This window comes from Tachypleus tridentatus, chromosome 3 (assembly GCF_004210375.1).
Source record: "Tachypleus tridentatus isolate NWPU-2018 chromosome 3, ASM421037v1, whole genome shotgun sequence".
Taxonomy (NCBI): domain Eukaryota; kingdom Metazoa; phylum Arthropoda; class Merostomata; order Xiphosura; family Limulidae; genus Tachypleus; species Tachypleus tridentatus.
Genome location: NC_134827.1, coordinates 27,275,409 through 27,294,298, shown reverse-complemented (window position 1 = coordinate 27,294,298; position 18,890 = coordinate 27,275,409). Strand labels below are relative to the sequence as shown.

Sequence of the window (18,890 nt, the reverse complement as noted above, 5' to 3'; positions counted from 1 at the left end):
AGTATTTATATCGTGCAGCACATAAACCTACCAACTATTATGGTATTTTCATGATGAACTTATAAATATTAATAAAATATATAATTAAAAATGCTTTCCCTCAAGCACTCATCAACAAAAGTAGTTTTGAATATGTTAACAAGGTTTACAACTGCAAAATTCCTGACCTCAACGTTCCTAAATGTCCTATCACCTTGGTGTTAACTTTCACAGGTTCTCACAACATCAAACTAAAAAGTAAAATCAAAAACATTCTGAACTGCAGACTGAACCAGCTGAATATGTTTCATAACATGGGCAAGTCGAAGATAATATATATATAATACTTACAACCATAAAATATTAAAGCCATAAACCAAAACACATTATCATGAAATTAAAAAAAAAAAAGAGATCCTAGGATATAAGCTACAATGTGGGGTTATAAGATGTATCCCAGGTTTCAAAGGTGACTAAAATAGAAGGACCCACATTGCGGTGGGAATAAACCATCTATCAGTCTTAACCTTCAAATTGCTAGTCTCACATAAGAAAATTAGAAATTAGGAGAGTGAGATGTGGGTTCCACATCTACATCAACCTTCACTGTCTGCAGACAGTTATAAGAAGGTGACTGCTCTTCCAAGTTAGAATAAGAAAAAGATAAACATAAAAAATGAAAAAATAAATAAGAAAATAAAAAATACTTATTTTCATTTATTTATTTTTCATTTAGATATAAATTATTAAATTTCATTAAAATATATAACACTTATATATACATGCAAAAATTATACAATTGTACAAAATATAATTACAGTGGAACCCCTCTAAGCAGCCACCCCTTGAAAGTGGTTATTCAATCACAGTCCCTTTTTTGTTTACATAATCCCTAATTTTGTACAGTGGAATTCCTCTAATCAGGCCAGTTTGTTTCAGTCCTGAAGGTGGCTGCTTTAGAGGGGTTCCACTGTATATACAATATACAGTTGATTACAATTTACATTTTCTATTAAAAATGCAGAGAGTAGCACAGAAAATGGAGTGACGCTACCTACTATCACAATGAGATTTTTTACGTAGCCTTGATGAAGCTCCTAGAAGCATAGAAAGACTATTCATGGCTCTGTTCAGGACCTATGGTTTCCTGCAGTCCTGGATTCAAATCCTAGTCTATTTGCACTTACTGGCTTTTTTACTTTGTAACAGTTGGAATGAATAAAACATTTTCAGTTTAGATATGTATCTAAGTTTATGAATAATCTAAATTGTTTTTAAAGCCTAAATGCCTCCAATTACATCTATATTTGAGGCTGCAAAAGTATTCATTTAGACTTCCACAGTATGGTATATGCAATAAAGGTGTCTACACACATGGTGTCCAACACTGTCACTACTTGTCACATGTGGCAAAATGACTGGTGAACCTGTAGTGAATTAGTGCTTTACTTCTGCCACCTACTTTTTAAATATAATTAAGTCTTTCAATAAATAACTGAAACAATTATTGTGTATTTTTGTACCCCCATGTATACCTGGGTTAAAACACAGTTAATTTGTTTTTGTCAAGTGGCAAAAACATTTAACATACTTTTACTTCCTCCACAATTTTGGTGATGATGAAAAAAAAAAAACTGTTGGACACTCCTGGTTTACACAATACTATTTCGACACTCCTGGTTTACACAATACTATTTCGACACTCCTGATTTACACAATACTATCTTATTGTAATAAAGAAAAACAAGTACCAACCATTCAGCCAAAATATTGGAGTAAGCAAGTGAGCGATCAGCCACTGGAGACAGAAAGTACATAGGGACCAATAACTGACCAGTATTGTCTAACTGTCCAGCTAAGCATTCAAAGAGGTCATAAGTCACTCCAGAAGGATAGCAGGGAATCAACACATTCCCACCATTGCGTACTGTCATAGCTGCAAAGATACAAACCAGAGGGAAATAATGTAACAAGAAAATCAACTGAAAGACAAGCAACATTCCTGAGCACATTATGAGATGCAGTAACTCATTCAGTACCATGTTCATAAATGTTTATAAATTTAACTGTTAGGTCCTCACATACAACTTAAAAGTTGGAATATTCAACATACTGTATAAATATGCACACAAAACACACATACACACAAACATTTGATCTACCAGTTATGCAATTAAGAACAACAGAAAGTATACACACAATCTTATATTCTGATGGATCCACTCATTCTGTTTAATATTCTGGTAACATTATCATACTAGAAGCTATTCTTAACAGAGAATAAAAATGTCAATTCTCTTTATAAATTGTTAAATTTAACCATGTTTTGCAAATCAGTGTATATGTAACATTAAAAAATGGGCTCTTGACCCAACAGAATGATCATTAAAGATGCCTTTACATAAAATACAACTTATCAGCTGATTGTATTAAAACTAAAAAAAGGTTTTGTTCACAAAATATTTAAGATAAGTCTGCTGATGACCCTTTCACACAATGTTTTGGTTTAAACTGAACTAATACCACAGTCACATTTTCACACAATAACACAGCTTTTAGTGTAGTGGGAAAACAATAAACTTGATCATATTTTGAAAATTTAGGATTTTTCTTCTTTGATCCACGTCTCATACTTTTTACTGTATAATAAAAGAGATTTCTTTGTCCTTTCATTAACACTCCCACTTACTTGTAAACTTACTGATGGGGAAATTGTTTTATGGTGTTACAATAATTACTTCGAACACCTAAAATTGTCTTTAAAAGGACCATTTCAATCTACAAATCCCTCAACCCCACTTTAACTAACTTCAAAAATATCATTTGTACTATAAAGTGCATATTATTTCATACATTTGTTGGAAATGAATAAAACATGTTTGTGAGACCACACTATCTATAAACTGTACAAGTTAAATCTAAAGTTGCATGAACATGGACACATAAAGGTGTGTTACAACAACATATAACTGTTCATATTAGCTTAGCTAAGTAGGCAATCATGTTGGGAATTAAAACCATGAAAATGTAAATATAGATTATAACAAGTTAAATATATCTATAAACATTTAGTTTTATATACACACAAAAAAAGTAGAATTTTTTACAAGAATAATTAACTAAATGTTCCATAAACCCTGTGAAGCTTGCTACTAGGGATTTAATATAAAAATTTCAAATGTGGATTGTTAAAAGCCAGTGCAGAATCTGTCATTATCCTCCAGAATTTCTGGTCGCAATGTACAAAATTATGATCAGTTGCACATGAGATAAACTGGTTACATGTAGCACAATTTTCCCTAAGTACTTGCTTCAACTTAAAATAATATACTCAATAAAGTGCAAAGATTAAACACAGTGGAAATACTCATTACATTAATACAAAACTTAAAACTTTTTTCAGATTTAATCAATTCTAAAAAAAACTGATCTAATAAACTAGATCACTGTGATGAAGTTTTTGTCTCTTCAGTAACAAATAATTCCCAGCTCTTTAAATTATGTAGTTTCACAGATAAACACGGCAATTTAGAAACAATTTTTTCTTCACCTACAAGTCAATTAAGATTTAACTGTTTGAATGCAAGTAGAATTTCATAAGAGTATTATGTATTCTACAAACTGCACCTAATTAATATATTGTAGAGTCAAAAATTACCACTAGAGCATATAGCTGTCAGAGTTTAGAACTGGAGTTGATGCACTATGTACCTGCAGGAAACACACAGGATTGTAAACAATACATATTAGCTCCAGCTGTGTGTGCAGGTCATCATTTAAATCCTAGATAAGTATATAAAATACCTACCTACAGTACTACATAATTCTCCTAGCATACTGTCAGGGTTTAGTAAAGGTGTTTGAGTTAAACTAGACAGAATAAGTACATCCGAGTTGCGTAAAGGCGTATGGTCTAGAGGTTTTGGATGAGTGGTGAGAGTAGAGGAACCTGAGATATACGCTATCTGTAATAACACAATATAAAATTAAATATATAACTATATCAGTATGATTCTATATACATATACATACACACACACACACACACATTCATACTGACAGTTACTTCAACACATACACTTGTTTACTTAATACACACACACACACATATATAATATACAATCATACTGACAGTTACTTCAACATATACACTTGTTTACTTAATACACACACACACACATACATATATAATATACAATCATACTGACAGTTACTTCAACATATACACTTGTTTACTTAATACACACACACACACACATACATATATAATATACAATCATACTGACAGTTACTTCAACATATACACTTGTTTACTTAATACACACACACACACACACATATATATATATACAATCATACTGACAGTTATTTCAACATATCCACTTGTTTACTTAATACACACACACATACATACATATATAATATACAATCATACTGACAGTTACTTCAACATATACACTTGTTTACTTAATACACACACACATACATATATAATATACAATCATACTGACAGTTACTTCAACATATACACTTGTTTACTTAATACACACACACATACATACATAATATACAATCATACTGACAGTTACTTCAACATATACACTTGTTTACTTAATACACACACACATACATACATACATATACAATCATACTGACAGTTACTTCAACATATACACTTGTTTACTTAATACACACTTATACACACATACATACATATATAATATACAATCATACTGACAGTTACTTCAACATATACACTTGTTTACTTAATACACACACACATACATACATATATAATATACAATCATACTGACAGTTACTTCAACATATACACTTGTTTACTTAATTAACACACACATACATATATATAATATACAATCATACTGACATACTTCAACATATACACTTGTTTACAATACACACACATACATATATATATAATATACAATCATACTGACAGTTACTTCAACATATACACTTGTTTACTTAATACACACACACATACATATATAATATACAATCATACTGACAGTTACTTCAACATATACACTTGTTTACTTAATACACACACACACATACATATATAATATACAATCATACTGACAGTTACTTCAACATATACACTTGTTTACTTAATACACACACACATACATATATAATATACAATCATACTGACAGTTACTTCAACATATACATATATAATATAATACAACACACATACTATATAATATAGTTACTTACTTTAACATATACACTTGTTTACTTAATACACACACACACACACACATATATAATATACAATCATACTGACAGTTACTTCAACATATACACTTGTTTACTTAATATACACACACACATACATATATAATATACATTCATACTGACAGTTACTTTAACATATACACTTGTTTACTTAATACACACACACACATACATATATAATATACATTCATACTGACAGTTACTTCAACATATACACTTGTTTACTTAATATACACACACACACACATACATATATAATATACAATCATACTGCCAGTTACTTTAACGTTTACACTTGTTTAGTTAATACACACACACACACACACATATATAATATACATTCATACTGACAGTTACTTTAACATATACACTTGTTTACTTAATACACACACACACATACATACATATATAATATACATTCATACTAACAGTTACTTTAACATATACACTTGTTTACTTAATACACACACACACATACATATATAATATACATTCATACTGACAATTACTTTAACATATACACTTGTTTAGTTAATACACACACACACACACATACATATATAATATACAATCATACTGACAGTTACTTTAACATTTACACTTGTTTAGTTAATATTTATTAATTATTAATTTCCCAGTAAAAAAATTCAATAATGAAGGAAGCTGAACAATGAAATAATTCTTTATCAATTTTAAAAACCAAAGTCAAGACAATTTCTTCTGTCAGTTTGATAAATTGCTTAAATTAACAGTTGAATATTTTCAGTTTTTCAGGCTTACGATGACAAGTATCTACATAAAACTTGTTATTAAACTCACTAGACTTTTACTGAATAATGCTAGAAAAATTACGAGCAACCAATTTCCAGGTATGAAAATCTTCACGAACTGTGACATCTCAAAGCAATTTTTGTTATACTACTAATAACAATAAATTAATACTGAAGTGACCATTATTTCTATGGTAATATCTTTATAGGAAATCTGCAGAGAAAACTAAGTTTTATCAGTTCTATGGCTTGACATCCACATGTTCTCTTGGCTGCTTGACCAGAAAAAGATTTACAAATCAACTGCAATGTAGATGGCTTTCAAGTGGTTTTTACCTTTTCATGTTCAGTGAGAAGAGTCCAATTACAGCTTCCAAGGCAGTAACCTGAACTCATGGCTGAAATCTTGAACACCCCAAATACATCCTGTAAAACAGAATGAACATTCACTTACTGATATTGTACACTTCAGCTTTTATAGACAAACAGTGCAGCATGAAAGTACTTAGGGCTATTACAGAAGTAATAAAATAACTCCAGCATTTGTTTTGCAAGCAAATAGATAACAATATAAAAGCACTGATTACTATAGTAATGAGTGCTAAACACAGATTGAACAATATGTCTCTTGTAACAAATCATCTGAAAAACATAAATTCATAAGACTAACAAGACACTATTAGCCCACCATGCATGTGTTTAATATCTAAGGCACATTTTTTGCAGAGAAAAACAAGTTACTGAATGCCCAAAAATTGCTGTTAAAAACCTAATTTTGGAATTCTCTTATTTTGGTCAAAGTGTTTGTTTCTAATAATAGCTAATTAAACAAATAACTGTAATATTTATATTAAGATACTAATACATTATTAAATAAATATAGTGATCTAATGGCTCAGGAAAATCATTTTGTTGCATTGCACAATTAAATATTGAGCAGTCAGCATCTCTAGGAGACATCCAACTTTTGGTGGAAGAAGTTTATAAAAGCTGCAAGTTAAAAAACAAATTTTTGATGCAGGATTTATTTTATAAATAAAATATATGCACATGATCTCACAACACTCACTTGAGATCTATTCCACACTAATTGTTAAAATGGTCATCAACAGCTAATGAGTGCTTGGTATACACTCACTTGAACTTGAAAGAGTCATTAATAACAGAAGAGGGATTAGCACATACTCGTTGAAAGTAGTCATTAATAGTAAAAGACAGTTTTGTGCATACTGATCTGGAGCAGCTGTTAGTAAAAGAAGTGTTAGTATATACTCATTTCAAGAGAACTTAGTAGGCAATCATTTTACTCTTGCTACAGGTATCCCTTATTGTGAACGACATAAGGCTCTACTGTCTTACATTCAAAACTTTATTAAACTAATTTTTGTTTTTATGTTATATCAATTAATATAACATAAAATCTTAGCTAATATTCCATATTTTAATAGTATATAAGTTTTAAGTTCTTAATTTTATAAGACAATATTTAAAAAACATTCTGAATTTCTCCTAGTAACTATTTTATCCCCACCCTCGTAAGAAACTGTGAAATTGAAACTAAATTATTCACCATGAAAGTTTTGATGCTCACACAAACTATAATTTTTTATAACCTTCAATTTTGTTTGGTTATCAAGCAGAAACTCACACCCTCTCTTTCAGGATTTGTTAATAATCATCTCTTACATTTAATTATGTATAATCTATAACCAACAGAAAGTGAAGGTTTTAATCTATCAAATGATGCATTATGTTACGTTGTGTTCTGAACAGATTTTTTGAATAGGAGTTTTGTTCCTACAAGAATCACAATAGCTAGATTTGATGAATTTGTAACAGCTCTTGTTGCATAGTTATAAACCCAGAAGAGGTCGGGAAAATCATCTGTTTTTTGCATGTTATTAATCTATGTTCTTTTGTGCATTATTTAACTAAATAGAAATTACTTAATGCAGTACTACTATTAGTATAAAAATGTAAGGTTAACTGCCATTGATAATAAACAGCAATAAAAAAGTAAGTACTATATTTCTTGTTTTTCATGTTCATTTTTTATTTATTTATTATTATAATAGTAACTAAAATGTAAAAATAGGGATCTTTTAAGGTTAGATAATGTCAATTTAGGTGAAATAAACAATAATAATAATATAATAAAAATAATTCATGAGCCACTTACAATAACAGCTACAAGTGGCTTGTGGGTAATGTAATTTGATAGCATACTGTGTTGTGCACATTCCCCATGTGACTTATGACTTACATTGACACAAATGATAGTTAGACCTGGTTCAAACGGCAACAAAACAATAAAATTTAATTACAAATAGATGCATAATGTTACGAGCTTAAAGCTACATAAGATAAAACAAATGTAGTTTCACACTACATTTGAAGTAATTCTAGACGGAAAAGGAGGATAATTTAGCTTCATTTTGATTTTTTAGAGGGGTTTACGAAGTCGGTCAAATTGACCAATATAGAGTTAGGGTAGAAAATATATATGAAATATAAAATTTTACTGAAAACAAACTTGAAATGTATTTAGGAGGTTTTCATACACATGATATTTGGACTTTTTAAAATGAAGTACTCTTAATCTTAACATCAAAATCACTTGGAACACGAATTATTTAGGACATACTCAATATACTCGAGGACAAATATCTTTTTTTTAGTTTATTAAAAATACTTCATTAAAAATATGATTTTTTGTATGTAAAAGACTTGTAATGTTAACTGAAAGACTGCCACATTTCAGAAAGATATACATAACATATCAAAAATTAGTAGTATCAAATCTATAAAGTGCAAGAAGGTTGTATGGCTGTTGAAACTGTGGATATAGTTCAAGGAGTCATCCATTAGTAGCAAAAGAGGGTTTCTTATATATATTGATTTGAAGAAGTTTTTAGTAGCAGAAGAAGGCTTAGTGTGTGTGCCATATGCAAATTCAAAGTAGTCATTAATAAAAGAAAATTTAATATATCCTCAACAATAATGAACCATAGATCACCAACATGGAACTGTGCAATGTCGGTTCCACTTAGGCATAAAAATAACATTGGCAAAAAAAGGCCAGATCAACTAAACTATGAACATAGAGGATAAATGAAATTTATTGAATCATCGAGAAAGGCATTTCGACTGAACTTAATTTTATGAGAAACATATCTGCACCATGTAATACATTTTTTCACATTCAAATTCAGACCACTTTATTAGAAATTATACCAATTTAAAGTTGGACCACCTTTTGTCTAAATAATAGCTATGATACTACAAAGTGCAGGAAGGTGTCTTGAGGGTTTTTTCCCCATTCAATCATTAATATTGTATGCAATTCATGGAATGAGTCAGGCAAAGGATAGTGATGGTGAATGTATAAGTTCATCCTATACATTATTATTTGGATCAAGATCCAGGAATTATGGTCCCCATATGAAATGCCTGAAGTCTTATCAGGTTTCTCAAATCAGGTACACAAAATCTAGGCACAGTTCATGAAAGCAGGGTCATCTTGAAGTAGTTGTTCCCATCCGAGTACACGTGAAACCACTAGATGCAGGAATTGGAAATAATACAGAGGCAAGTTATGGCAATCATTCTTTCTTCTATCGGGGCCAAGAGGCCTAAGGTAAAACATGAACCAAACCATGACTCCACAACCAGAGACCTGAACAGTTGGGACTACACAGTAGGAGAGTGCGTTACTCTTGTGGATTTTTCCAAATCTTTATTCCACCTGTGCATAAAAAAAGAAGACAGGGGTAACACATAGTTCATTAGATTGTACAAACCTTCACCAGTCCTATTAAGTTCAACATTTATGACCTTTACATCACTCAAGAAATTTGTTTTGTTGATAACTGAGTGAAGTGATTTACCCAATGGTTTCCTATTGGTGTGTTTCATTTTTTGTAATGTTATTTGGAAGTAAAGTTGGAAAGGGGTTTGGATTGCCCTGCATTGTATGTCTTTCTTCCCTCTCTGTCATCATGCGACAAATCCACCATACAACATGTATTTTATTCAACTTTTTTTCCCATTGCTGATGCATTGGAATGATACTGTCTTGGAACAATCTACTGAAACTGTCTTGGCCACTGTGACAACCACTACCATACCTTCATTTCAAAGCTGCACAAACTTTCCCTGCATCTATCAGAATAACTGTGTTTGTCTCATTCATTAGTGTTATACAGATTCAACTGACACATAGTGTGATCAGCTTAATCTGTATATGCAGCTCTGTTCAGACTCAAGCTCAAAAGGTTACACAGTTCATAAATAACAAGGTCAGACCCAATATTCGTAACTGATTTTTTCCTTGTTCATTTGTTGCAAGTTTTATTTTCATTTGAATTGATTTAAAACTTGATAAATAGGAACTGACATTTTACATCTAAAAATTTTGAGAGAGCTTGACAAGATAATGAAAAAAAACTATTATAAATGTATGATATTTTAACAAGTTTTTGCTATCCTTAGGCACAAGTAGATATACAAGTATGCAGTATTGAACAAAGGTCATTAACTGGATACTGTTTCACAGTATTGGTATCTCAGGGTAATGATTTAAAGTAGAACTGTTTTCTTCAATTAAGATAACTTATTTTATTTTGCACTTATTAATTTTAGGTTCTTTGTTTAAAATCACTGTTTTTTACAGATATACTGCAGTTTTCTGAAATATAATGGTGGTAAACATGGGAGGATTTCTTATTATATTCGGTGAGTCTGGTTTCTAATTTTCTACATGTTTCTCCCATATAAAATTCTGGGCAGTTATTGCATATTATTTTATAAATTACCTTGGAATTTTTTGATTCTATGCAATTTTAATTTAATAGTAATTTTAGTTTAGTGCTAGGTTTTCGGGTGAATTTCACATCAACAGAATTTCATGTTTGATGAGAAGATTTCTCCAAGTGTTGATTACTTTCAAGTTGATGCCAGAGATAAATGGTAAACAGTAATGTAACACTTTATTTTTGCTTGGTATATTAATATCAATTCTCTTTGTGAATTTTGAGGTTTTTGTTCTGGTGGTTGTGTGGAAATGTTTTGACAACAGTTAGTGAAAATTCGTCATTGAGAATGAAGGAACAATTTATGTAGTTGATTTATTTATTTATGTACTCAGTTGAGCAAAGTCTCAAAGCTGGGTGGTGTATAAAGAAATTTATAATATAATTTAAGACTGTTATACAATGGTTAGTGGGAACTTGTTGGTGTGAATGGATAAATGCTTTATGGAGTTGATTTCTTCATCTATGTGGTGTGTAAAAAGATTAGTATAATAATATACAGTTATTATACAAGTTAAATACACAAAAGTAGAAGTGCTTCAGCACCGCTGGTTCTAACACCTCTGTTCATCTTTATACACAGCTAAAACTCAGCTAATTACTGATTAGACCTATCAACAAACAAGCCATAGCAAAATCTGCATCTGATCTAAGACAAGTTTCCACCTGCAAACTCAACTAGAACCCAATAATAACAATTTCACCATCTTAGTTCTGTGTTTCTATAAGGAGATTCAAGTGCATAATAAATTCCTCTATAAACCAGCACACACACATATGCAAAGGCAACCACCACCACCATGCCTTTAAAACTTAAGTTCATTACTTACAAGCACACACACACACACACACAGGTCTGGATTAAGTCCACTGGGAGTCAAGGGCTAATGTATTTTTAGAGAACAATCATTGGAATTGTATGTATTTATAGAAACATTTAAAGATTGGTGGAGCTCCCAAAGTCAAAGTCTTTGGATTCCCAGGGCTGCAACCTGTCAGCCCTTGCATTAATCTGGGACTGCATAAGTAAAGTTCATTATTTACACATGTCTTAAATGACAGGCAAACTGTTGTGTTGAAAATATCACTAGTGGTGGAAAATAGTTATAAAATTACATTTGATTCTTGGCTAAGAATAATCAACTAGTAACAAATTATTAACCAATTAGTTGTAGTAATGTAATTTCTAAACAGTCTTAAGTAATAAATAATCTTGGTAAATATTATTGAATATTTTGTTAACTAGGAGGTTTTTTACTGCTATGTAAATCGGTATATGCCACCAGGATATTATGATGTAAATTCTCCTCTTATGTAAATCCTGTGTTGATGTGCCAACTCTTTAGTAGTTATGAATGATTATGCATAAGACAGCAAAATATGCACAGGGCATCAAAAACAGAGAAAAAGAGAATTTTCTCTAGGATGTGGTTCTTCAGTGTATGGTTTTGTTTCTACTTTTTAAATACCTCTAGAATGAAAATACTGCAAATGTTTCATTTAATGTTTGTTTGTTATAATTAACTGTCAAAACATTAATCAAAAGTTTGGTTGAGATCATTAAAGAATGAATATTTGATGCAATTGCTAATTGTGGACACCACTAGTGATCACATTAAAAGTTCAAATGAAAAATAATTTAACAAAAGATAGCATCTCTGCAGAAATGAAGTAACCCCATACTCTCTAAGTAATTTACAATTATATCCAATATTGAGGACCATTTGTAAGTCAAGCTGAAAAAATCAAAAGCAGGTAACCAATAAATTCAATAAAATATCTATTGACCTATTTCAGAACAACAAAAAACTTCTAAAACAATGTTTGACATGTATTATTTATCTGAACTTTGTACTGAACCAAATAACAAGAGTTACAGGAAGTTAACATGAGATTTTTCTGCTATGAAATGGGCCTAAACATTTTTCCCATGTTGGCTTTTAAGTTTCACATCTTAATACAAGAACTGTGATGTTTCCAGTCTAAGCACTGTTTCCTGCAGTCTTTATCATACAGCTTTAATTCTGCCTAACAAATATTGCCTGCAGCATGTTTTATAAACTATACTTAATTCATGTAACTCTGTATACAAATATGTAATTAATGTTAAATTACAATAACAAATACCTTTAAATATAAATGATTTTGAACAAAAAAAAGGCTTTCAAATATTAGTAAATACACTTACCACTTTCTCAGCAAATCCAACTATTTTAACTTTTGACAAACTACTGTTTACTTCTTTCAAAGAATACAGTTTTTTCCATGTTTTGGGTTTCAGTACTTCACACAGTGGAGGTGATAACAGTCTGAAAAGGATAGTGAAACTATTATCTTACAAACAATACAAATTCTAATAACTGAACTTGCCTTTGTGTCACAGCAACAATGCCATATAGATCATGTGAACTATATCATGCATCTTACAGCTAACATTAGATACCTAATTTAATAATCCTTATTCTGGCACTTAAACCCCTTCAGTTGATCAGTCTTAACTAAATAAGTTCAGTAACAAAACCCCATCGCCAAAATGCGTGTGTGCGTGTACAACAATGATAAGTTAAAGAAAATTACTTCACTATAAAAGGAATTCTTCTCACTACAACGTGTCATGAAATAGTAACATTTTGAACTGTAACATTCTAAGTCTGAATAGGTTTAACAGTATGGCTTTCCATGTTGTAGCGATATAACATTTTACAACTCAAAATTTGCATGGACCTTAAAGGTGTCATTGTCAACTTTGAGAATTGAAGAGTCAAGAGTTTATAAGAAATAGTTACATTTTGAGAACACATGGTGTTTCTACTACTGATAGTAAATAGTTCTCTTAAACCTAGTTTATTTTTTATTGCAAGTCCACACATTTGTACTAGTGACACGTCAATGTTGATGATGATTATGGGTCGAATTTTGCACAGAGCTACTCAAGAGCTATGTGCATTAGACACCCCCAATTTTGAAATTATAGCTTACAGAGAAGACAGCTAGTCAATGGCACTCGTTGTAATCTCTTATCGCACCAAATATTTGAATTTGACAGTTACTCTTATTATACACCCATGACAATAGAAAGTGGAGGTTAATTTCTTTCTTTTTGACAGTAGTAGGGTGTGATCCACTCAACTTCATATCCATTACTTAAGTGTCCTAGCCATTAGGCCAGATAATAATGGTAGGTTTGGCTTTCAATATTTTTAATTCATACCTAAACACTGTACATTACAGGCTAAAAGCTTACACTTCAAAAGAATAAAATATTAAACTACCATTTTTAAATAAATAAATATGTATCACTATCATAACTGTTAAATAATGAACAATATGACCCATCCATTTGTTAATTTTTTTTGTCTTTTTCATTGTCCTCACCCCCTACCACTGTTTAACTACACAGGTAGTATACACATTGGTAAATTCTTGTGCATACAAATTTAACATTTTATAATTCAGAAATATGGTTAGCTATAACAGCTAATGATAAAAGTTTGTTTTATTAGGTTACTGTTTAGCAACATTAAAAACCTATTTATCCTTTACATGAGAAAGTAAACTTCCTACCATTGTATAATCATGTTCACATTAACAGAATGATATCTTAAATGAAAGGTACACAAACCCATTATAGTAAAGCTATTCAATGGTGGTTTGATGTTATGTGCTACAGGTATAGTTTGCATTATTATAAAATTCCTTAAAAATATATATTTTTATTAGTTTTAAATGTGTATTACATCTATACACTGGTAATTACTGGAATTTGATAATCCACTGACCACCAGGCTCATCTATGAATAACATTCAATTAATTGATCATTTACACAACTCGCAAACATTAAGACAACAATGGTATATAGATATGAATCAAAGTCTCAGATGTAAGATTAAAGACTTGTAATGTTAAATTGTAAGGTCTGATCACCATCGCAAACACAGGTCAAACAACACATTGTTATGCTAAGCTAATAAAAGACAAAAAATGTGTCATGAGAAAAATCTTGGTAACACGTATTAGTCATAAATAAGATATTAACACTTTGTTAACACTGTTGAAATATTCATACCAATAATTTATTTTCAGTGATGTCAAGAAAACCCACTTGTAGAGAAAAATACATATGTAAAAAGGGCTCGTTTGGGTTAAGATTTTTTTTTTTTTTTTAAACGTGGAGAAGCAAACAACATTTCGACAATCTTTGGATGTTGTCAGGTTCACAAAGAAAGAAAGAGGTAACTTGTGAACCTGACAATGACCGAAGAAGGTTGAAATGTTGTTCGCTCCTCCATGTAAAAAAAAAATCTCAACCCAAACGAGCTGCTTTTACATATATATTTTTCACAAATACAACAAACATTTATTTTGTTTTTTGAAAACCTTTCAAACAATAAGTGTCCTTACTTTAAAGTTTCTGGTTGTTTCCACTTGGTTGCAACTTTATTCTTAGGGTTCTCTCAACATAACTTACCAGCTCTTCCATAAACTGCCTGAATGCAAAAGGTATCATTGAAAGACATTATTTTGAATCTATGTATGTTCGTCTTTCCAACAAAAGTACATACAGACTGAAGAAGAATGAATAATTAAACTCATATCTGAGAAATTAAACTATGAAACTGTGATTTCATGCTGTTTTAAAAAGAAACTTTTAGTCAATATAAACTGGACACAAGTGAAACAAAGTATTCCAACAAGAAGCAAGTCATCCAAGAAAAATACACTTCAATACAAAGTCAAATTATTAAAAGTCAAATTTCAAATTTTGTAAAAAAATATTTAAATTTTTATCAATTATTATTAATAAAAGCTGTGCTAAAGTTTCCAAAGATGGCTATTTAGACAAATACAGAAGATACAAATTTACACTGCATTAAAACATTTTTAACAATGATTTGTTAATATCAAGAGTCAAATAACAAGAATGTATCTCTATATTTTGTAAAAATATTCATTAAACAGGGAAAAAAAATCTTGGAATAATTATTTATCTAGTTAAAAAGTTCTTTAGTTCTGTAGTTTTAACAACAAAATTCGTTATCACACTAGATATTTAATTTTACAAAGAGACGCAAGTTTAACAACATATTTAAATAATTTTGTAATTTTACTCAAAACCTTTATTTTTGAAATAAATGGATCAATTTCAGTAAAAACACCATTAGATTTTACAATAATGTTTCACTAGCTAATTAAGTCTTGACTGAGTTCATACATTAATTAGAACTTTCTCAATCAAAGTTATTGTGAGCAGACATTATATTCTAGACATTGAATGTGTAAACTTTACCTGATATTACAAAATATTAGTAAACAAGATGTTGTTTTACTTTGGAAAAATCTTCACTGCACAATTTGTTAAAGTAAAATGATACAATGTATATCGTACATGTTACTTGGAACATTATAACAATTTAAATTCTGAAAACAGAAGGAATAAACAAATCAGACACACTGGGTACAAAAACAAAAGTAAATTCATGCTTGACTAAACACCTGGATATAACTTCTTACGACACTAAAAGAAAGAACATTTTTAAAGTATCCAGACACAAGTTGTAAAGTAATCACTGTTAATAGCAGATGACATAACAAATGCTTCAAAAATATATCTAAGAACTAGCACCACTTAAACTGAATGGTAAACTTTTTAGATATTTACATCTGATTTTAACTAGTAACTTGGACTAATTATGCAAGCCTAAGAATACTTAGATATAACACCTTATTCAACTGAACCAAATAATGTCCTTATTCTTTAAACTGGTAATTTTTACAATTATTTTTACAAGTTTTATTTGAAATAAAATATTAAAGTGTGTTCAATCAACTAGTGGACGTAGGTAAATATCGGTCACCTGTTATGACAAGCTAAACTACTATATCTATACAAGTGTTTAATTTTGTTTTATTTTTAAACACGCTGTAAGTACACTAAAACATTTCAAAAACAGCAAACTTTTTTACAAAATATTTACCCAAATAAATATACTGTGGTATGTTGCTTTATACTTTGGTACTTTGTTTTATAAAATATTTAAGCAAGTAAACTTATTGTGTTTTTGTTCAGGCAACTATAGTGAATAAGAACTTCTGTAAAAAACATAGGAAAAGTACTTAATATCTGCTTAGATCAGAGTTGTGGCTCAATCATTTATTGTAAAAGAGCCAATGAGAAGGCCCTAAATTTCAATGAATGATGTTCTAAATTCAAATAATCAGTTTTTTTTCATTTTAAATAAAAACCCAATATTTCTGATCAAGCAAAAACACATAACACAGATATGGTGGTCATAAACTTTACATACAGTAGCTAACTAGAGCTCATATAAATGCATAAAGGAGATATGTTACGTAATATATATCCCCTTTATGAAAGAAACTGGTACACTATGTGTATCATGTATGTTTTTCTATTTGATGTTTTGGCTGTATACGTCAACAGGAATTATCATAATTCACATGATACACTCACAATCAACTGAAAGTTTTTTTGCTTTCTCAATCAGTATTTCTTCCGATGCCCGAGAAACGTAGCTCGACAGTCAGTTGCATATTGGCATCACCAACAGCAGACTAGAGAGAATTGTGAACACGCATCTGAATCAAAGTGATTGAGCAGTGGTCATTTTTATAAATCAACATGTTTATTTAAGCTAATTCTGTTTTGTTAATAAGAGGCACTCACTGATACAGCATCTGTGTATGAATAAACACTAAGATTGTACTTGTAAAGTTGTTTTTAACCAATCAAGATTGCCAAAAACAATTTATTATACAGAACTTTCTGAATTTGCCAAAGATATAACAAATACCATTATCACAAGAGACAAAACCCAAAATTGACATAGTTATGGGTCATCCTGCAGCACTGCCTTTTCTGTCTATCATGATATTATTTTCATTTCCCAGTGCCTCACATACTTTCAAAATCTCTCAAAAAATAGCTGTGCAAGTTCAAGGAGAGTACACATAATCCTGTTTTTTGTTTGTAAGACCATAATCAAAGACATTGGATACTTTCTGCAGGTTGACTAGCTTAAGTGTAATATGTAAACTTTAATTTTATTTTCTAATTTACAGGATTCATTATATTAATCTTTATCTACAAAGCTTTCTCCAGTTCACAGTTTTGAAACCAAGTTTAGTCACACAGTCTCAGTGAAAAATATTCCTTTCACCCTTAGTTTTAAAAAATAGCTAATAATTTCAGTTGCAGATACCAAACGAAAACTTAAAGAATTAAAATATGAAGCACTTTCCTGTTCTTCAGTGCACAAGGAAGTGATTATGACAAGTGTCAACCTTTGGTTATATGGTTCCAACATCGGAACTTTCAAAAGACATCCACAGCAATTCTAATTCTCAAAAAATTAAAATGTCAACAAACTGATTTAATGTTTAGATTTATTTAAATTAGAAATATGCAACAAGCATGAATAAGAACTGCATCTGCTTTGTTACACTGAAAATATTTACAAACATTTATGAAAAGTCTCTTTTTTTTTTTTCTTCCTAACTGGGAACATAATTTGGGAAGACATAAAATGTTTAATGTTTTTTAAGCAGTTTATTTACAAGAAACATGTGAAAATAAAAATTTTAAGACCAACATTTTCCATATTATTTTTATGGCACAAAAGGCCAAGATCTCTGAAAGCAAGAAACCGTGGTACACGTTTTTTGTAAAAGGAATATTTGATAGATTTCTAACTTTATTAAATGTACCAATATTTTAAACTTTACAGGTACTATCTGACAAATGTATAAAACACATTTTACATTCTTACCTTCCAATGTGGAGCGTGGGCTCGGTAGCGTACACGATACCTCTAAAATTTGTACTTTCAGTAATGTACGGCAATGCCATCATATTCTGATAACTGGATATTAGAATCACATCAACTTCACCAAAGTCAAAAGTTCCTGTCTGTAATAAGTTCCAAAGATAAAATAATAATATGAACTAAAAGACTTAAATCATACAAATTTAAAAAAAATCAATACTGTACTTTGAGCTAAATGTATCAAATAAAGTGATAAAAGAAAGACAAAACTAATGGCTAAACA

At 30.2% G+C, this 18,890-nt stretch overlaps 1 protein-coding gene across 1 annotated transcript in view; it reads right to left on the bottom strand.

The window, feature by feature from the left end:
* The window catches only part of IntS9 (integrator complex subunit 9), a 58,061-nt gene that overhangs the window by 23,477 nt on the left and 15,694 nt on the right, over positions 1-18,890 (bottom strand). The window contains 7 exon segments of the mRNA XM_076493586.1: positions 1,735-1,915; positions 3,788-3,944; positions 6,348-6,437; positions 13,011-13,131; positions 15,225-15,273; positions 15,276-15,310; positions 18,611-18,750. Coding sequence (XP_076349701.1) covers positions 1,735-1,915; positions 3,788-3,944; positions 6,348-6,437; positions 13,011-13,131; positions 15,225-15,273; positions 15,276-15,310; positions 18,611-18,750 — 773 coding nt within the window.